Source organism: Octopus bimaculoides, chromosome 5 (genome assembly GCF_001194135.2).
Source record: "Octopus bimaculoides isolate UCB-OBI-ISO-001 chromosome 5, ASM119413v2, whole genome shotgun sequence".
Lineage (NCBI taxonomy): Eukaryota > Metazoa > Mollusca > Cephalopoda > Octopoda > Octopodidae > Octopus > Octopus bimaculoides.
In genome coordinates, this window is record NC_068985.1 from 43,613,888 (window position 1) to 43,636,626 (window position 22,739).

The 22,739-nt window shown below is 34.5% G+C and overlaps 1 protein-coding gene across 1 annotated transcript in view; it reads right to left on the minus strand.

Moving 5' to 3' along the window:
- The window catches only part of LOC106881289 (neuroglian), a 140,818-nt gene that overhangs the window by 46,512 nt on the left and 71,567 nt on the right, over positions 1-22,739 (minus strand). Inside the window, exons 4-6 of the mRNA XM_052968053.1 lie at positions 7,283-7,369; positions 4,108-4,213; positions 1,896-2,275 (exon numbers count right to left, since the gene is read on the minus strand). Of these exons, the coding sequence (XP_052824013.1) occupies positions 1,896-2,275; positions 4,108-4,213; positions 7,283-7,369 (573 nt within the window). The remainder of the gene's footprint in view (positions 1-1,895; positions 2,276-4,107; positions 4,214-7,282; positions 7,370-22,739) is intronic.

A 22,739-nucleotide genomic window follows, 5' to 3' on the forward strand; every position in this document is an offset into this window, starting at 1 on the left:
GCAAATAGACAGAGTTATTATTTTTTTGAATGTCTTTTGTCAATGTCATGATTTAGCTGTTACTTCTAGCTTACTTTGGAAGCAAATTGTGTGTAATTTTGTTCAATGTCAATTTTAACATGGAGTGCAAAAACAAACATTTTCGGCATATTTTGCTTTTTTATTTCAATGAAGGCAAGAAAACTACTAAGGCTCCCAAAGAGATATGTAAAGTTTATGGTGTTGATTGCTTAACAGAACACACATGTCAGAAACGAGATTTTTTCACTGAAAGATGACCAACGTTCTGGACGACCAACGTTCTGGACGACCTACTGAAGTTGATGACTGAATCAAAGCCATAATTGAATCTGATTGTCATATAACTGTGTGAGAGATTTCAGAGAGGTTAAATGTACCACAAACAACAATTGAAAATCACTTAAAATGTCTTGGAAAAATTAAGAAGCTTGATATTTGGGTCCCACATAAATTGAAAGAGACTCACTTAACACAACAAATCAATATTTGTGATATGCATTTCAAACGCAATGAAATCAACCTCTTTTTGAAGCAAATCATCACCGGTGATGAAAAATGGACTGTTTACGATAACATCAATCAAAAGCAATTATGGTTCAAGTGTAATGAACCAGCATAAACCACATTGAGAGCTGAATTGTATCAAAAAAAGGTCATGCTGTCAATTTAACTCAATTACAAAAGTGTTGTGTATTTTGAGCTGCTTCCAAGGAACCAAATGATAAATTCAGATGTTTACTGTCAACAATGAAACTGAAGGAAGCAATCAAAGAAAAACAGCTAGAATTGACAAATTGTAAAGGAATCATGTTCCACCATGACAATGCTAGACCAATGCTAGCCCGTGGAAAATTATTGGAATTGATTGGGAAGTGATGTCACATCCACCATATAACCCTGACCTTGCATTTCAGATTACCATTTATTTTGAAGTTTGCAAAATTGTTTGAATGGTAAAACTTTCAATAATGATGATGACCTGAAATCACACTTGCTTCAGTTTTTGGCTGATAAAGATTAAAAGTTCTATGAGCGCGGAATCATGAAGTTGCCAGAAAGATGGAAAAAGGCCATCGAAGAAAACGGGAAATATATAATTGATTAAAGTTCAGTTTTTGTATGAAAAAAATTACTTTTATTTCACACTAAAAAACCAAAATTACTTTCTTGCCAACCTAATATATATACATATATATATAATATATACAGTCGCTACAAAATAAACAATCAGTTAAAAAAAACAGTTATAAAATTAACAGACAACAAGGAGGATGTGCACAAGGAATGTATTAGCTTGACACTCAGTGAAAAGAGAGAGTCTGATGTTTCAAGCATAGCTCTTTGTTTGAAAGGAGAAAGGGAAAACTTCAAAGAAGGAAAAGAAATCGCCAACAGTTACATTACTGAAGTGACTGGAAGTAGAGAGAGATAGAGAGAGATAGAGAAAGTGTCTTATTTGGAACAGGAGAATGCGAAGATGGTCAGTGTGTGTGTGTGTGTGTGTGTGTGTGTGTATGAGAGTGTGTATGTGCATATGAGTGTGTAGAGGTATATGTATGTGTGTGGGTACATTGGTGTAGCCAAGCGTGATATATATATATATATATATATATATATATATATATATATATACATACATACATACATACACATACATACATACATATATATATCAAAGATAAAATTTCAAGTGATATTTGGTCTCAATATTTTAGAGACAATATTTCCACAACTTAGTGATGTTGATATCTGTGAAAGTTCTGTCACAATTACATTTTTTTAATGGGAAGTGGCATAAACCTTAAAATATAAAGATTAGATTTTGTCCTAAAAATGTAATTGAAATGAGAGGTGGTGGCTTTCACAGATCTTACCTTCATAATCCATAGAGATCCTATTATTAAGTTTGATTTGCTTCATTCCACCAGTTCCTGTCTCTAATATACTCCAGCTTATTGTAGGTTTTGGTGTCCCTTTTGGTGGTACACACACTAATTTTACTCTCTCTCCCATTAGGGGTGTCAAATGCCTTGTTTTTTCTTTCAGAAAAGGTGTTAACTCAGCCATATATAATCTTGTGATTATAGATAATGACTTCCCTAATTTAGATGCAGCGACACATTGGTAATCACCAATATCTTCATGACTAGGTTTGTGAACTACTATAGACCCAACTCCAACAAGTTGATTTATTCGGTCTTTGTATTCTGTACTATTGAGATCAATTTTTTTACCATTTTTATACCATGTATACCTGAAAGAGACAAAAGAAAAAATAATATTCCAATATTGTACTTGTACGATGATAATTATCATGATGATTGAAAAAAAAAAGTATTTATAAAATAGGAAGCAAGAGATGAAAATAACCACCTAAACAAACCCCAGTATAACCTAAAGCAATGGTACCTAAACTTTTTTGGGCTGCCATCCCCTTTGCACCCAGGCCACATTCCTAGCACCCCCACCCCATTCACCACCACAAATATAGACCACTTTCTGTAGCAAATTCAAAACATCTGTATTTTACAAATAAAACTTAACCTAACCTTTTTTTTTTTGTTGTTTGGCCACCCCATTATCACCCAACTTTTCTTTTATGCTCCCCACGCCCCAGTGAATCTTTCTACTGCTCCCAAGATGGCAGTATCACCCACTTTGGGAACCTCTGATCTAAATTATAAAATGATAGGCTTTCATTTTCATCAAATCACCTTAACTATAGATTCTGAACTATTACAAAGATGCAAGACAAATCTCTTCTCCAGTGGAGGCATTGTAATTTTCCTAGAAAATCTGGGTAACTTATCCCAACAGCTGAAGCACATAAAAGAAATATGCAGCAGATATAAGCTAACAGTATAAACAAGTGAGCATGTGTGTTTTCTGTGAATATTTGATAAGCAGTTTATATACTCACTTGTTTATAAAAATAACACTATGAAATTAGGTTCTTAAGTCTGTCAGTGGGTATGTTGGTGTAAATGGTAGCACGCTTGTTGCAAAAATAGAGGTGTGTGTTCAAGTCCCATGTATACAGAAAACCCATTTATTTTTCTATTGAGGTCTTATATGCCCCAATATTACACTATTTTCTTTAGTCAATACATGGTAATTGCTTATAAAATATTATTATTATTAACAGTATAAAGTTTAACTATTGCCATTAGCATTTAGTCATTTCAACACATAAGAAGGTTTGTAGAGAGAGATCTAAAATAATTACTTTAATGCTCCAGGATATATATTATTTTTCAGGTGTCACAAATAACAAATATAAGCAAGAACAAAAAGTGAGGAAAGAAACTTCTCAAAACAATAATAAGGTAGTTAATATAATAATCAATTAATTTACTGTGTGATATGTTCCCAGATTTAATGAAAACTCAACTGAATTAGGAAGTATAAACATATACAGAATAATCTTTGAGTTATGTAGGCATCTTTTATCTTTTATTTGTTTCAGTCATTAGACTGTGGCCATGCTGGTGCATCAATTTCAGGAATTTTAATCAAACTAATAGACCCCAGTACTTATTTTCTTTTTAAGCTTGGTACTTATACTATCATTCTCTTTTGCCAAACTGCTAAGTTATGAGGATGTAAACACACCAATACCAGTTGTCATATGGTGGTTGTGGTGGGGACAAACAGACACACACTATTATATATATACACACACACACACACACACAATGAGCTTCATTCAGTTTCCATCTACCAAATACACTCATGAGGCTTTGGTTGACCTGAGGATATTGTAAAAGACAATTATGCAAGATGCCATGCAGTGGAACTGAACCTAGAACCATGTGGTTGGGAAGCAACCTTCTTACCACACAACCATGCCTGCACCTATTTACTTCATTAATCTCTTACCACACAACCATGCCTGTGAATATTAAACCATATCAAAATGGAATATATCAATAAAAAAAAAAAATCAACTCTTATATTGTCAACATTATCAAATAAGTCAGGGGTTATTATGCAGGGGTACAGTTTAATCTAAATATAAGTATTGAGCAGTGGAAACAAGATACATGATAGAACTACAGATTATGATCTATTAGATTCGATACTTACTCAGGAGTTGGTTTACCAGTAGCCATACATGGAAGCTCTAGTGATTGCTTTGAATGGATGAATCCAATTTTATTAGGTTGCTTGGTAATAGATGGTGGGAGATTGGCTGAAAACAGAAGAATATATATTGTCAAATAATTGAAACAATATTGCTTTATTACATTTTCACTGGGCAACAATTAATAACAATAATAATAAGCTAGACTGAAAACAATAAGAAAATTTCGTTTTAGAGATTAAAATACATGATGAATTTATAGAAAAGAAAAGTTTGAGAGAGTTTAAATAATAATGACATTCAATGAATTTATAAAGAGAAAAATAATGCATAGAAAAATGTAAAAATTTTATTTGAAAATACAGGTTGAATTTCACTAATCTGGCAACTTAGGGACTAGATAGGTGTCTGAGTAGCAAATTTTCTAAAACAGTGAAGATAAAAATAAAAAAGGCAAAATAATTCTTATACTTTATTATCATAGTGTATTAGTTTCTTACTTATTTGACATCTTTATTACAAAGTGCTAGTTCTGTAACATTAGTGTATTATGACACAGAAAATACATAGATTGTTAGAAAAATAAAGCTTATGGATGAAGCCCATAAAACATTATATCAAATTTATGAACAAAAGGTAATCATTTATTTAAATTTTACTGTAGATACAATTCTGAAACTTATTTATTTGGGAAGTAGATTGTTTCTACATGAAATCTAAATCAAAGTTGAGTAATATCTGGGATGGTAACGTCCTTACTTTTGATGTTTGCAATCAATTTTATATTATTTTTCTTCATTTCTTAACATGATCCATTGACAATGAACCATATTCCATACACAAGGTTGTTACTGATGTGCCATACGCTAGTATCTTTATTGACACCATTTTATTGTATAGATATAAAGATACTAGCCATATGCTAGTATCTTTATTGACACACAACAAAAGTATGCTAACATCAGGAGGTATATTTAAGAGTAAAATATTAATAAAAAGTCTAAAAAGTTCCTGTTTGTTATCATCAATTACAGTATATACATGAGACAGATGGAAATAACATGGGTTACTGAAGGTGTCACAGCTGGCCAGATAGTGGTCATGCAAACTATAATCACCATCAGATTCAAACAAGTATCCCAGACCATCAAAGCTGCTGGATTAATGAATGCCAGATTAGTGAGGTTCAACTTGTATATTATTTTGAGCCTGGACTAAATTTGTACTTTTACAGATGAAACTTTGTTATCGTGTATGTATCTTTGGGGAAGGTGCATATAAGCATTTTCATTTGTGCTTTTGTAAGCATACTCATTACATGCCACAATGCACAAGATTTTTAGAAAACTTCCTTCTGCTTTTAGTTTTATTTATCCACTTAAATAGTTTTAGTTACTTTACTAATACTTTTAGGTAAAACAGATATGATTAATATAATTAATAATGTTTATCATCATCATCATCGTTTAACGTCCGCTTTCCATGGGTTGGACGATTTAACTGAAGACTGGTGAACCAGATGGCTACACCAGGCTCCAATCTGATTTGGCAGAGTTTCTACAGCTAGATGCCCTTCCTAATGCCAACCACTCCGGGAGTGTAGTGGGTGCTTTTATGGGCCACTGGCACAAAGGCCAGTCAGGAGGTACTGGCAATGGCCATGCTCGAAATGGTAATGAGATAAAAATCCAAGGCTGTGAAAGATTTCAGAACATTTATAAATAGAAGGTCTTACAGCTGTTTCCGGGATATCTTATATATACACATGCAGATATATGACCTACGTTGGACTCCTCATTCACATAATCATCGAACCTGGAGCTTAACTATAATTAATAATGTAAATTTTGGTACTTCACAACTATTGTATAATCATTGCTGTTATACACATTACTTTTGAGTTAGACAACTATCAGAAAATTATTCAATTAACTTTTCATTCTATTAATTCTAAATTTATTTAATTCATTTGACTTCAATTTATAAATATTGCTAACTAGTCTTCTAATTTGTTTCTTTGTAATATAAAGAATTTCATTGAAAATGCAACAATAGGAACCAGAACATTTTCCATATATCTTTTCTGCAGACGATATAGAATATATATGGCATGCCATGAAATATGTATAAGCAAATTGATTTAGAATTTTAACTTAAAGGATTAAAATGATAAATAACAATAAAAAAAAAAGAAAGAAAATAATAGCAAATATTAAACATAAAGCTATAAACTGTTTGGTATTTGTTCTAAGCAATATTTTAAAATATTCCTTTCTACTATAGGCACAAGGCCTGAAATTTTGGTGGGAGGGAATACGTTGAATACATTGATCCTAGTGCTAAACTAGTACTTATTTCATCGACTCTGAAAGGATGAAAGGTAAAGTTGACCGTGGCAAATTTGAACTTAGAACATAAAGATGGACACAATGCATTTTATCTGGTGAGCTAATGATTCTACCAACTTACTGCCTTAATATTTTAAAAATATTAAAATTAATTTTTTATGAAATGAATGATTTTTTTTTTCAAATTAAACTTATTATCTGAATTCAAAACAGTAAAATTCTGAATTAAAAAAATTCTAATTATTTAATACAATGAAGGGTTTCAAGCTCATTTTATTCATATATCATTATAATGACTTCCACCAGACATTTTTGATTAGCGATGATATTGATTTTAAGTTTCAGTTACAATTTCATAATTCAAATGTTAAAATTTAAGTATTATTCCTTACTTTAAATAATACTTAAACGATAAATTTAATTAAAGGAAGAAAAAAATTTTTATAAAGTTACTTTCATGCAAAGGGAAACAATTACATCTTGAGTTATTTCCCTTACAAGCAAAATTATATTTGTGTAAAATCAAGAAACAAATGTCACATTCCGCTTCAATTTCACAAAATAACAATGCATTTCACATGTCGCATGAGATATTTTATTATAGTAGGCATTAGCAAGGCAAAATAATGAAACAAATAGGAAAAATAAACTAAAGTAACACACAAACAACATTGACAACAATGATAATTGTTTACTAGAGTCCAAATTTTTTTATATTCAGACAAATGTGCCAAAACAAAAACTCAATGGGAAGGTAAATAATAACACTGCATGCCCTGTGTATATGAGATATGGGTTGCTAATCATTGTTTCTATGAAAAATACTTACATTCTGCAGTTAATGGTACTATTTGTATATCAGAATGTTCTGATAGATTATTTTCATTTTGATATTTTGTTATTTTTGTACTGATATCTGAAAGAAAGGGATGTGTTTAACACAAATAAATGGACAAGATGGAAATGAAAACAGAGAATGTGAAGATTAAATGAATAAATAAATGAATGAATGTAGATTTGTTTAAAAAACTTTAAGAAGTTTGAGAAGATAAAAATGTTTATCATATTTTCATGTTGGGGTATTTATTCAGTGTCTGAAATAATGAGACCAAATGTTCCAGAAATTTTCTTGAGATGAACTTGTGTTCAAAGAATGAAATACTGGGATAATATAACTCAACCATAAAATGAAAGTGTTGATAATTTCTAATATCTTTAAAGCAAAAATATAATGTCCCGCAGTAGATATGTATGTATACCCAATGAACAACAGTGGAAAATATAGACATTCTTTTAGTGATTGTGATATGATTTTCCAAATTATATTCTCTACAATCTTAGGAGAATTTTCAACAGTAATAGTATTAAAAAATGAAAAAAGGATGTTTTAAGTATTGTTGAGTGAAACATAATGCAAATGTTTTATTGGTATAGGAACCAACAATCTCACAACCTGGAGATCAGAACTTGACAGGCACTCAAGAGTTTGGATGCAATCATGAATAGATAAAATTATCTAATCAGTTTTGATTAGATGCAGCTGACTGTTTTGTTATCTAAGTGGCAGAATTATTGCTGGGGATCGTAGTGACAAGTCAAAGAAATTGTAATCTGTGTTAGCAACAAAGATAGACCACTTTACTTTGATGAATTTAGAGGAGTGATAACATGGGTAGAACTAAGATTTCAATTGGAGGTTGCTGTGCATAGGAGACATTCTCAATTATTAAAATGGACCCACCACTAGTTGTCTACTCACATAAAAGAAAACACCCCAAATTTAATATAACTATTAAATATCAAGGATATTTGAAAGGTGACATGGGGAAGCTTGTCTGAATCTGTTGAAACTCACTCCTACTGGCTATGGAGATGGTTAATATAAAATAACTGTGTAGTAAGTTTTTAATAATCAATATTGTTTAGTGCAATTTATCTCATTCCTAATTCATAAATGACAACATACTTTGTGAATGAGATTTCAATTATGTTAATGTTTCTTATTTCTTCCATATTGCAACAATCATATTGTCTTTGCACATTGGCAAAAGGCCTCAGTTTTGAAGGAGAGGGCAATATTGTTTGACTGAATCAATAAGCTATTAGAGTTTCTCTGTTGAAATGAAGCATACTGGAAGAGCCACTCTAGACAATTAGCAACATACGAAAACTATCGAATTTGTTTTGGAATTTATTTCATGGGGTGTCAAAATTTTCATCACACAACTGCACTCTGGTCACTCATGAAGCTTAATAGTAAGATATTATTGGTATCTATTTTATTTCCAAGCTTTAATATACTTTGTCAAACAACTGTAATATCATTTACTTCCCCAAGATGACAAGTTTTAACAAACTTGAAGAGATACAAGATAGAAGAACCAACATTAAATTTCAGTCTGCACAAGGAGTAGAGATTTATGATGTTCCTGAAATGAAATTTCTGCATGAGGGAGATAGTAGGTAGTACTAGTCAAACATATGAAATGAAAATATGGCTGCAATGAAAAAAAAAAATTTACAATCAAGAGAATGACATTATATGGCTTAGATTCTGCTGCATGTGTAAAATGCTCCTCTCAGTTGTCTCCCTGAGTTCTATTATTGATTCTCTCTCTCTCTCTCTCTCTCTCTCTCACGCACACACACACACGCACAAAAACTTAATTTGTTTAGGGCAAATACCTCAGAATGCACTCTTAAAAGATCCTATGCTTCTTGTTGTTGGCTACCACCTGTACATTAATAAAGCCTATAAATTACCATCCGCAAGTCATTATTGTCATTATATAGGGAGAATTCACAAAAAAACAAAAGACGAAGACAGGTGGTGTAGACAACAAGCAGATGTATTAGTTTAACGCTCAGGAAGTGAAAAAGTCATTAACGTTTCGAGCCTACACTCTTCCACAGAAAGAAACACAGAAAGAGACAAGAAGAGAAAATAAAGAATGTGTAGTGGCTAGTGATCTATTATGGCAAATGCCGGACAGAGGGGTCACACAAGAGAGCTAGGAAGAAGGGGAGATAATAAAGTGGTGGTGATCCCAAAATGAAGGTGCGCATGTGTGTGTATAAGAGAGCATGTATGTGTGTGTCGAAGAGGAGAGAAGGAAAGTAGGAGTGAAGAGAGGAAGTAGCAGCCAGAGCAAGAGAGGAGAGGTGGGTGGAGGAAGTAGGTGTGAGAGGGAGAGAGGAGGAGGGTTAGATGAAGAGGGGAAGAGAGTTGAGCCCATGTGGCATAAAGGAGCAAAGAGAGAAGATTAATCCTTGTTCACGGTGAAAATGGGAGTCTGGATGGCCCCTGTGCAAGGACAATCTGAACATAGACAGGTGCTGCAAAGAGTGACCGGTAGAGCGGAAATGGTGTGGGACCAGGGTGTCATTGCTGAGTCGGATGTCTTGTAGGTGTTCTGCGAACCAGTCAGCCAAGTGGCGTCCCATTTGCCCGATGTATAGAGAAGGGCAGAGAGAGCAGGTGATGACATTGATTAAAGTGCAGGTGAAGGAGTCAGTGATATGATAGGGTCAATGATGGGTGCTGGTGAGGAGGGTGGTGTTGGAGAGGTAAGGGCAAGTGTGGCAGTGTGGGTGAGAGCAGGGGAACGAGCTGGGTTGGGAGGTTGGGTTAGAGAAGAAGCTGTGGACCAAGAGGTCTCATAGGTTGTGGGCTCGTTTGAAGGAGGAGAGGGGTTGGTTAGGGAAGATGTGTGAAGTGGAGGGGTCAGACTGGAGTCACAGGAAGGCTTGAAGAATGGTGCGTTGGTGAGGTAGGGTGGTGGGGTGGTAGGTGAAGGGAATGGTGAGATGGTGGGGCTGGTGCAGGGGAGAGAGCAGATGCACAGACTATGGAACGTGCTCTGGCAAGGGTGGTGTAGATAGTGGTGAGAGGATATCCACGTAGGATGAAGTGGCGAGTCATGGTCGTCACTGCAGCGCCTGCGTAGATGGAGGAATTGGGAATAGGGGATGAAAGGCTTGGTGTGTTTAGGGTGGGAGGAGGAAAAGTTGAGGTATGAGTGTGAGTCTGTGTGTTTGTAGTGGATGGAGGTGGTGAGAGTGGAGTGATGAATGTTGACCGAAATGTCAAGAAAGGAGACAGAGGTGTCAGAGATAGTGCAGGAGAAGTGGAGGGCAGGATGGAAAGATTTAACAAAAGAGAGGAAAGAGTCTAGATGTTTGCAGGAGAGTGATGTCGCACCAATACAGTCATCAATATAACAACCATATAGTTCAGGAGTGGGGCCAGTGAAACTTGAGAATATTTGGGCCTCAACGTAGCCAATGAACAGGTTCGCATAGTTGGGGGCGTCAGTATATATCTATCTCTCTCTCTATATATATGTATACACACAATTAAAGATTGGAATTTTTGGTAATATCTTTAATTATTTAATTATGATTGTTTGCTTACAGCTCCGCATACTGTGAGAAATACATTTCATGAATATAATAATAATATATTTCTTTTTATGTAAATCATGTGAATTTCTTCAGTCTGTGATCTTATTTATATTCATATTAATACTAGTTTCAAATTTTGGCCAAAGCCAACAATTTTGGGGGAGGAAGTAAGTTGATTACATCAACCCCAGTGTTCATCTGGTATATATTTTATCAACCCTGAAAGGATGAAAGGCAAAGTCAACCCTAGTGGCATTTGAACTCAGAATGTAAAGTTGGAAGAAATGTCACTAAGCATTTTCTATGGTGTGGTAATGATTCTACCAGCTTGCTACCTTTAATATTCACATCAATATTAATATATATTCATGAAGTGCATTTCCCATGTTGTTTAGAAATGACCATAATTAAAGAATTAAAGGCAATACCATAAATTCCAGTCTTTAAGTTAATGTATTTGTACTCAGTGATTAATCAACTTCACCTGGAATTTCAGCTTGTACAGATAGTTTTCTTCCTTAAGATAAACTATCTATGGATATTCACTTTGATAGCTAGTGTTCACAGAAATGCTTAGAGAAGATTCAGCTTGGATTTTAATCTCCTTTATCTGATATATATATAAACAAACAAAAGTATAGCTTATGTAGTTGCAAGCAAACATAGAGACTTTCTTAAAACCTTCCTGACCTTTGACTAAGTAGAACATTCAAGATGTTTCAGCTGGAGGAGGAGAGGACTACAGCAATCATTTTCAGCTGAGTAGACTAACTGGAACAATATGAAGGCACTACATAGTGCCTTGCTCAAGGAGAAAATATGCCACCTGCTTCAGGAATCAAACCCATGATCTAATGATCTTGAGCTCAACTCTCTAACTAGTAGGACACACACACACACACCTGTGCACACAAAATTAATGTAGGCCAGTCCAATGGCCTGTTTGGACCAATCTTAATAAACTACTGCATTTTATGTTTGCTTTGAGTACTTCTCTAAATCACAATTTAGCAGCATATGCACAATGTATGTGTATGTTTTTATATATATATATATATATATATATATATATATATATATACACACACACACACACACACACACACACAGAGGATGCAGTGAATAAATTGTCGTCTAAATTATGCAAAAATGAAAATAACATGGACATCTCATTTTAACAGATATATTTACCAAAATTATATAAAAATATCTTGAAATACTAAAGAGTAAATTTATTCAATAAAATCGCTGTTTGCTTCAACCACAGTCTCCAGACAACTTCTGAATCTCCTGCAACTCTTCTGGATGATGATCTTGTTAAAGTTGGTGAATGCTGCTGTAATCCTTGCCTTCAGTTCATCTTTGGTGTCACAAGGAGTTTTGTTGGTCTCTCACTCAACTATGCCCCACACATAATAATCTAGGGGTTTAGGTGGCCAGATGTTTGGGGTGGTGTGGTTGCAGAAATTGTCTGGGTTCTCCTGCTTGTGTGGCATGGTACAGAGTCCTGTTGCCAGACATAGGATCTTCCAGCAGTCACTCTTTTGACTCAGGCCAGCACTACCCCCTCCAGGCACTTGATGTAGGCTTCTGTGTTGAGTCTGAGGTCGTGTGGGAAGATGATGTTGACTGGATGTTTTTATTTTTATCATTCTCGGTACATGTTTTGGGGACATGACAAGCCAATGGTTGTTCTGGGTGTTCACTGAATCTTGGACATTTACCCCACCCATGGACAATAACCCCAAGGACAATTACTGAGGACATCAGATAATGATTTAAAACTTCTTAATATATTAGAGAGGGGGTAATTAACCAAAGGTCTTGGGGGTAGTTGTTGTCAGGGGGAAATTGTCCTATAGGGGGTAATTATCCTGATACGGTGTTCACCATCTGATCCTGGCAGAGAATTTTCTTGTCTGAGAAAAACCAAAGCATGTTCAGTTGGAAAGAATGCTAGTTTGTTCAAAAGCTTCTTAGCATGGTTTTACCTCTTGTCCTTGATGACTTGGGATAAAAATTGGCCCTTTCTCATCGTGTATGAAGAATACTGAATGTCTTCATGCACTACCTGCCTGATAAGAAACTCAGACACTCCCATGTCCCTGGCAATGGACCTGATTGACTTGGAGAGATCATTGTCAATCATGGCCTGGATCTCACCAACAAATTCAAGAGTTCTTTTCTTATCAGAATGATCAGAGTGAGTTTTCTGAGATACTGTACCCTCCTAATCACCATTAGACTCATCCAAACTCTTTCCAAATCCTCTGCACTGTCCTCAGATTGACACCCAAACACTCTGAAATGTTCGTATTGGAGCTTCTGTTGCAAATGCCAAACAGTATGGCATGTGTTTCCAAATTTCTGGCAGAGTGAATTGCATCATGGTGTTGTTTTTCTCACAGACGGTACCCAACTGACCCTACTATACAGTGTAGTTGACAAAATCAAAAACAAACAATGTGCATGCATGAAATTAAAAATTGTATGTATGTATGCTAGTTATACACACTATATACATACAGGCCAGATGGAAGTGATCTTGAGGATGTAATGAAATGAATCTGATTTGAAAATGAATAATAATAATGCTCCGTCTTTCTCTCACAAGGAAGTGTTTATAGGAGGAGGAGAACAAGAGTTTACATAGAAATATGTGTTGAGGGCAGCAAAGCACTGTTCGCTGCTTGAATCTAGCTGTCAGTAAAAACATGGGGAAAGAATGTAGAATACCAAACTATAAAAGTATGTATAAGGCAAGAAAGGAGAGAAGGATAAAAGAATGCAATAACTTATATGCCTGACACTGGTCAAAGAAACTAAACATCAGGTTTAACTAGTGATAAGAAAAGCCAACAGTAGCTGGTTTATCAATATCGCTATAATGTTTTGAAACAACCCATACAGATTAGATGAGAGTTAGTAAGGACAAGGGGAACTATAGAATTTCCAGTTGCAATTAATGACATACTGAAGATAAATAGGTTTGTACAGAGAGGTTATCCCCAAATCTAGGTATTCTCAAGTGGGGGGAGGAATTGAAAAGGAGGTGGGCAAATTGCCTATAATTAAAGTTTTAAACTTGTCCAATACTATGGAAAAGCAAAGAAGAATTTTATGAATGTAAATTCCATTTTGTTTTCTCAATGAGAAAACAAAGAAGTAATTTTTCACTATTTTTTTTTTTTTTTGGTGGCAGGGTAGTATTTGTCAGTGGTCCAATCACCTGGAGGGCAATACCATTATTAATGAAAACAAAAGTAAATGATACTTGCATGAGAAAGGAACTCACAATGGTTTCGAAAAACAGACCACATTATGGAAGTGGTAGAAAGTGTTTTAAAGTTGGATTATATATGATTAGCTTGGACAATCAGACACCATGCTATCTCATAGAATAACTATCAAAGAACATGTGACTATCAGGTTACATTTGGCTTTTACTGAATGTAACTGCAAGTTTGCATTTTATGGCAATATTAGGGATTAATGAAAGTGGTTCATGCTATATATGATCAATATAAGGTATTTAGTGTGTATATATGCTATCCATTAAGGATAAAGCTCTGAGAAACAACTCTTCTACATTTCTTTCTAAAACTCATTTCTTTTAATTTTTGCAGATGTTTGCAGGAAGGTATATAGCAAATTGGAGCAAATACCAGTTTATATATTCCTATACAAAGTAATCGAAAAGATAGATTGTGTTGTTAGGTATGTAGAAAAAAATATTGTGAACACACACACACACTTAAAATTTTTGAGAAATTCATGTGTATGTATGTATGTATGTATGTGTGTGTGTGTGGGGGGGGAGGGTCTGTTAAAGTTCACTTGAAGGCAAAGTAGTACAGAATGATGTTAACATTCCAATTTTAATAAATTGGAACTTATAGGTAAGTTAAATTCATGAAGCTGATTTATTTATATACTGAAAATACTGAAAGTTGAATTTCCAAAACTTAATGAACCAATGTTAAGGGAAATGTTACTCTTAAAAGCAATTACGGGTCAAGGAAATTTTACATTTTACATCTGTAAAATTTCTCACTTCTCAAATCATCTTCACCCTCCTCATTTTACATCATCACTTCTCATGTTTCTTTAAATCTTCCACAGATCCCTTCCACTTTGAGTGCTCAGCTTTACCCAACTGTCATCCCCCAAATGTTCATACCAAATCAGTTTTACGTACTGCATCTGATTTGTCATATACCCAATTTTCCTCTCACCTCATTTCTGCTCTACTGTTTATGCAAACATTACAATTTTCAGCCTTTACACATCCTCCACATACAGTGCCTGTTTCATTATTATGTGTACGTTATACATAAGCATCAAACAATCTGACTTTCATGTCTACTGCTGTCAATGATCTCTTCAGTAGCCTTTCACCCGGCTAACATCCATATCAATTGCCCCTCTGTCTCTTGTCACTTGTATCTCACATCTCTATTACACATCTGCCTATGTCAATGTCACTCAGGTTCCTTTTCCTCATGACTTTATCTCTCATGCTCTTGCTACCTGCACTCATTTATCTATTACACATCTTCCACTCCCGCCTCCTCTTATCAATCACACAATGCTGTTAGAATGACTAAGGAAAGCAGTGGTTCTTTCTTCGATTTGCCACACATTGCACTCCCTCACTCTTACCTTTGTTGCTTGTCTTCTGTTAGCCATACATTATATTTATGCCCATGTTTTTATTGTTCATCTATTGCTTGCCATACATTGCATCTCTTCTGTAGACCAGTCAGGATGCAACTACATCTATTTTGATCCTTTTCTTTCATACTGCTCACTGGTGTAGGACTTACCTATATTCCAATTACCATGCCACTATCTTCAACACTCAATCCCTCATACCCTTTTCATTGCCAATGCATAGATGGTCATATTGGACTGCTTGTGTCCAGTTCACTCTGTGTTCAACCTCCTTCCTATACAGCTTGTCGTTATCCTATGTTAAACTCTTATTACTTTTATCCAATACAACTTGAACTTCTGGATCTTTAGTTTTGTCAAGGGCATAACATCTCTGTAGTGCTAGCAGCACAAAAAGCACCCAGTATAATCTGTAAAGTTGTTAGTGTTAGGAAGTGCATTCAGCTGTAGCAACTGAGCCAAAATGAAATATAAGATGAGATGCCCTCAACTTGACAAGGTGCCATCTTGTCATCTGAGCAATACTGCCTTGAATATCTCAAAATACATATCTTCTATCTCACATCCCTCTTACTCCTATCAGTGATGCTTTTATCACTAATGCTTCTCACTCTGTAAAGGTGGAGAGGCAAGCAGAGACATGGAGTTATGAGGTCCCTATAGTTGTGTAAAGACATGGTCACTTCTTTAATGCTGGTGTATTTAGTATACCCTGTAAAGTGCGAGGTTGTGAGAAGTCTTTAGTCTTGTCAAGGGCATAACATCTCTGTAGTGCTGGTGGCACATAAAAAGCACCTAGTATAATCTGTAAAGTTGTTGGTGTTAGGAAGTGCATTCAGCTGTAGCAACTGAGCCAAAATGAAATATAAGATGAGATGCCCTCAACTTGTCAAGGTAAACAGACACATGCAACCAATGTCAGCATGGATAGAGGAAATAAAACAATGATGATGAAGATGACAACAATGATGTTGATGATGATAAGATGGTAGTGATGTTTAACACCAACCTGTAATTGCTCTGTATATATATTTTTTACAACACATTATTCACTAGGCTGGAATGATAAAGGAATTAATTTCTGGTGAATATTCTCTATCTATTTATATGTTTATATTTACTAATGCAGCCATTTGTGGGAGTGTCAGTCTCTTTGTACCTACTTCTTTCTTCCTATCTATATATCTCACTTTACATTTTATATACCTCTCTATTTATATGTACTTTTATGTGTATGTGTGTATAAGTGTATATGTGCATACACACACATGCTTATCTAATCTATGTAACTCTGTTTATAAGCCTATCAAACTGTCTGTCTTACTATAAATACCTTCATGTCTGTCTCTTTTTTTTGTATATCAATCATCCTGTTTTTCTACCAATCTGCAGACATGTCCACATGCACATTCACCACACATAAATACACTCATGTCAGTAACGCCCAAATGCATACAGGCACACACACAAACATACATGGATTTCCACATGAACATACAAATCTATATATATAATTGTATATATCCATGTATATTCATGCACTTGCACATTCATATACACACATGTGCATATACACATATACATTAACATATTTTTTTTTTGTTTCACTCATTAGACTGTGGCCATGCAAGGGCACCGCCTTGAAGGATTTTAGTCTAATAACTAATAAGACACAAGTACTTATTTTATTGGTTTCTTTTGCTGAACTGCTACGTTATGGAGATGTAAACACATCAACACCAGTTGTCAAGTGGTATTAGGGGACAAACACAGACACAAAGATACACACACAGATACACACACACACACACACACACATATATATAATGGGCTTCTTTCAGCTTCCTTTTACAAAATCCACTCACAAAGTGCTGGTCAGCCTGAGGCTATTGTAGAAGATGCTTGTCGAAAGTGCCACACAGTGGGACTGAATCTGGAATCATGTGGTTGGGAAGCAAACTTCTTACCACACAGCCACACCGTACCTATATTTATATTAAGAGTTTGTAACTTAAATCTACATTCTTCAAAAAGTTTCACAGATGTAAGATCACATGTTCATTCAGATGCTGCCAAGTTAAGTGACAAGACAGCCACAAGTCCTAAAGATGGCTGTTAGTTATTAGATGACGTGTGCAATTTGTTCTTATTATACACCTGTGCGTACACACATATGTAAATAATATAATTTACTGAATAAATCCCAGTACTTATTTTACTGTCCTTGAAGGGATAAGAGTTAAAGATAGCAGCAGAGGATTTGATCTCAATACTAAATATTGTAAAATTATTTGTTATTCTATCATATCTACTACTTAACCACCTTTATAAAGAATGCTAATACTAAATCTATACTGTTTCAAAGTGCATGCAACAACATATTAATACATTCAAACAGTGATTAGGTGTTGCTCTTGTCTATTTTAACAGTTTAAACATTCACATGCTTTACTAATATATATGACTAACAAGTGTCAAATAACCTTCTATCATTGGAATAAACATTGAAAAATGTAGTCCTAGAAAAGATGGTTACAACTGGGATGCATTTAATTACAGATCTACATGATCAAGCTTGACCTGGGGCTAAATAACAACAACCTAGAGATGTTTTGCAAGATCTGTTTTAAAGCCAACTATCTGTAAGCAAGTTTAATAATGTGTCTGTTGACAGCATGCAATGGTTTTTGCAGGATTTGAATTTATGCACAATGGTCAGTAAACAAGTAACTTAACCACTTGGTCATCACACTTCTTCAAATATTTTTTTTTTTTTGTCTTTAGTCTGTTACTAAATGAATAGGCTTAGTCTAATAACAGTTTAACTTTTTCTATTCTAATGCTGTGACTATACCTTTGTTGAAATAGGGTTGATGAAGAGAGTTGCTTTTAAAAAAATGACAACAAATTAAGCTAAACTGATATAAAATAAAAATTTCAAACTTTGATATTCAAATCTTTAAGTGTAAAGAAAATAGAGTGCTCAATATTGTAAGTAAAGGGATATAAATTATTGGAAGCATAGAAAAGTAAACATTGATGAGAAAACAGAGTTTGTTTTTTTAAAAGCAAGATGTGTTTCAAGAGGCATGTGGCATTTTTCATGTTTATTAAATGTATAAATATGCTGATAAAAATGAATTTTAAAGCAATTCTCAGTCAGGCTGATGTAACTTCTGAGTGCACTGTTATTGCTGGCTTGAACTTAAACAGAATAGATTAGAGATTCAAAAGACAGTTATTGTTTAGGGTGCAATTGCTTGTAGCAATGTAGTTGTCAGCTAGAAAATGGACTGTTGTATCAATAGTTGGAAAGATTACTGAAATTAAAATAGTAAATGGAGCTAGCAAAATTTTTACAAGAGTAAATTACTTCAATTGTAATTCTGTTAAGAAGTTTATAGCTTTATTGTATCTGTGATTCACTGAGAAAGGAAAAGGTTTTAAGTTTAAGGAGTTCTTGGTAATGTGGGAACAAATGTTTCGACTGTATATTGGATTATATCATAAGTATTTCTTGGATTACTTTTACACTTGGAAACATTAGAGTGAACCATATATTGTTATTTTATCCCTAAAACTACTTTTACAAGGTACCTCATTATAACAATGAGAAAGATTAATGAATGTGGCCTCATCTAAAGATAATGAAGATGTTTATTAACCAGTGGTGGGGACTAAATTTATATGAATAATAGAGGAAAGTTTGAATCCTTATATTTTTTATTTGGTTTCAGTATAGGTAAAATTTATGCCTTTTGGATAGTTTAACCAGGGCTGGTAAGCTGAGGGGGTGCACCAGACACCAGTCTGATTAGGCATGGTTTCTATGGTTGGATGCCCTTTTTAACACCAACCACTCCAAGAGAGTAAGGGGTGCTGTTATGTGCCACCAGCATGGCTGCCAGTTGCGTGACATCAGTATCTGTCATGACTATGATTTCACTTGGCTTGATGGGTCTTCTACTCCAGCACAACATATTTCCAAAGGTCTTGGTCATTTATCATTGCCTCTGTGGGGCCTAACACTCGAAAAGTATTTTTTACTGTTGTAGTTGGGCTGCTGTAGTTGGAAAGTCATGTGACACTGACATTGGTCATGACTATGATTTCACTTGATTTGATGGATCTTCTCAAGTATGGCATATTGCCAAATGTCTCAGTCACTAGTTATTGCCTCAATGAGACCTAATGTTCAAAGATCATGCTTCACCACCTTGTCCCATGTCTTCCTGAGTCTACCTCTTCCATAGTTAGAAATCAGCACTTCTTTACACAGCTGTCCTTGTCTATATGTATGACATGACCATACCAGCATAGCTGTGTCTTTTGCATACCACATCTGATGCCTCTTATGCCCAACTTTTCTCTCAAGATGCTTACACTCTGTTGTACATGCACACTGACATTGCACATCCAGCGAAGCATGCTAGCTTCATTTTTTACAAGCCTATGCATGTCCTTGGTGGTCACAGCCCATGTTTCACTGCTGTGTAGCATAGCTGTTCACACACAAGCATCATACAATCTGCCTTTCACTCTGAGGGAGAGGCCTTTTGTTGCCAACAGAGGTAGGATCTCTCTGAACTTTGCCTAGCCTATTCTTTTTCTCACAGCTATGCTCTTGGAGCATCCACCTCCGCTAATGACTTGGTCACCTAGATAACAGAAGCTGTCAACTACCTCTAGCTTACCTCACTGGCATTTGATAGAGTCTATTTTCTGTACATTTTTAGTGTTTATTGTACCTGTGCACCTTCCACACACAAAGACTATTTTCCCAGTTAACCTTCCACTGATATTGCTTCATTTCTTATAGCTTGCATCGGGTACTGCTAGGTTAACTCTAAGGTCCTTCAATTCTTGACCTTGCTTCCACACTTGAAATTTCTTCTCTAGTTCTGGTAGTGATTCAGCTATAAGAACAAGATCATCAGCATAGAGGAGCTCCCAGGGGCAGCTCCTCTTAAATTTCTCTGTTATTGCCTGGAGGACTATGATGAACAAGAGGGGGCTGAAGACTGATCCTTGGTGAACCCCTACTTGTATCCTGAATTCATCGCTTCATTCCTTGCCAACCCTGACCTTACTGACTGCATCCTTGTACAGCTCTCACCATCGCTCTTCTATACCTAGTTTCCACATTGACCACCAGATAAGGGATCAGGTAACTCTATGAAAAGCTTTCTCCATGTCAACAAAAGCCAAGTACAGAGGTTTATCTTTGGCTTGGTACTTCTCCTACAGCCAGAAATATAGCATCAATGGTGCTTCTCCCAAGACTGCAAGGTCATCATCTGTGAATAAACTTCTTTGCATAGTAGAAAATCTTTTATGAAATGTTTCAGAATATAAATTCCAATCATTTCACATAATTCAGTTCCACTGTGTTACCCCATAGGAACACCAAACTATTTGCTGCTATTTCTTTTAAACCCAGGATTATTTATTGAAAAGCAGGAGGCATTTCTTTGCATGCATAATAATCATAATACCAGATTCAATGACTGATGTGATGTTAATGACAAAATTTAAGGTTTTGTAGAGGAGATTAGTTAAGAATGACAGAATCGATATCAAGTTGCTTGTATTTGCAATGTTGTCTATCTTTATTATTACTAACTTATTTGATTATGGATTTACTGCTCTTTAATGGGAGAAATAGCATTTCTTCTGTTACAAGTATACTATAATATAGAATGTACTTACAACTGTACCTAATTTGGTTTTGTCAGGGTTGATTAACCTATGTTTTGCATTGCTGGTCAAATTAGGCATGTCATCTTTAAATGTAGTATATGGTATGTCTGGAACTAAATATTCTACTCTGTCATCTACTCTGTCTTTGGTGTCAAGGTTTATAGAGTTATGGCTAAAGCCATAATCTTTGTAAATGATAGTTATGCTATTGAATAATAGTTTGTACTGTGTATTTTTGTTTGCACCATAAAGAATTAAAAAAATTTAGTTGTGATATTAAATTCTTTATTAATTCTTTATTTCTTTTGGAAAACTGTTGTGGATTTTTCTTAAGCTTAACCTTTTTTACCAAGTTAAAAAGGTATGCTTCAAGTGATTCTAGTTCTTAATTTGTTGAAGGACATTCCCTTGTTCTAAACTACAACTTCCAGGGTAACTTTGTCAAAAAATATACATATTATCTCATTCATATAAAATATCCTGAGTTTTCAATAACACATTTTAGTTAGTAGTTTTTGGATCAATAAAATGACATGAACATGTAAGTGTAAACAAGATGAAAAGAGAGTACTCAATTCTGAAAGTAGGTCCTAAAATTTACTAGGGGTTAAAAATTCACTAACACTACTTTGAGTTCCTTGATGCTAATTTTTGAATATTTATGAAAAATAGAATATGGTATTTCATATAGAACTAGAACACACACACATCACTGTATTGTCCAGACTATCAGGTGTTGTTATACATTGCTGGTAACAATTCATTTCCTTGCATTGTTGTAACTTTTAGATGATGCCATCCCATCTTGCTGGATTGGTCAGCAGGCCTATATATATATATATATATATATATAATTAGAGGTTGTATTAACCTCATGAAACGATGGTTTCATCCAAGGAAATACTGGTTCAATACCTAGTATTTTGGGGGAATGAATTTCCTTAAAATAATAGGTGTGTATAAAAACATATAGCTTATATTCATTTAAAGGAAGAAGAAAATGGAGACTGGGAAGTTAATAATTATTTATTATTAACAGCAAATTGGTCATCTTCACTTAGAGTCGTTTCTATTAATACTCAATAAACATTATGCGACATGTGCATATTATCAGAGGAAAAGATTTACCTTTGGAGACTATATGTGTGTTTGTGAATTTATTTTAGCAGACTAAAATGAATTCACAATAATTCAGTTCCACTGTATCACCCCATAGGAACACCAATTTTAGTCTGTTAAAATGAATTCACAAACACACATACAGCATCCGAAGATAAATCTTTATTCCACTGATTTGTGCTCATGCTGCATAAATGTAAATTTAATGTTTATTGACTATTAATAGAAATGGATATAACTGAAGATGACCCATTTGCTGTTAACAATAAATAATTATTAACTTCCCTATCTCCATTTTCCTCTTCTTTTAAATGAATATAAATTATATATATATATAATTTATAATTATATATATATATATATATATATATATATATATATATATATGT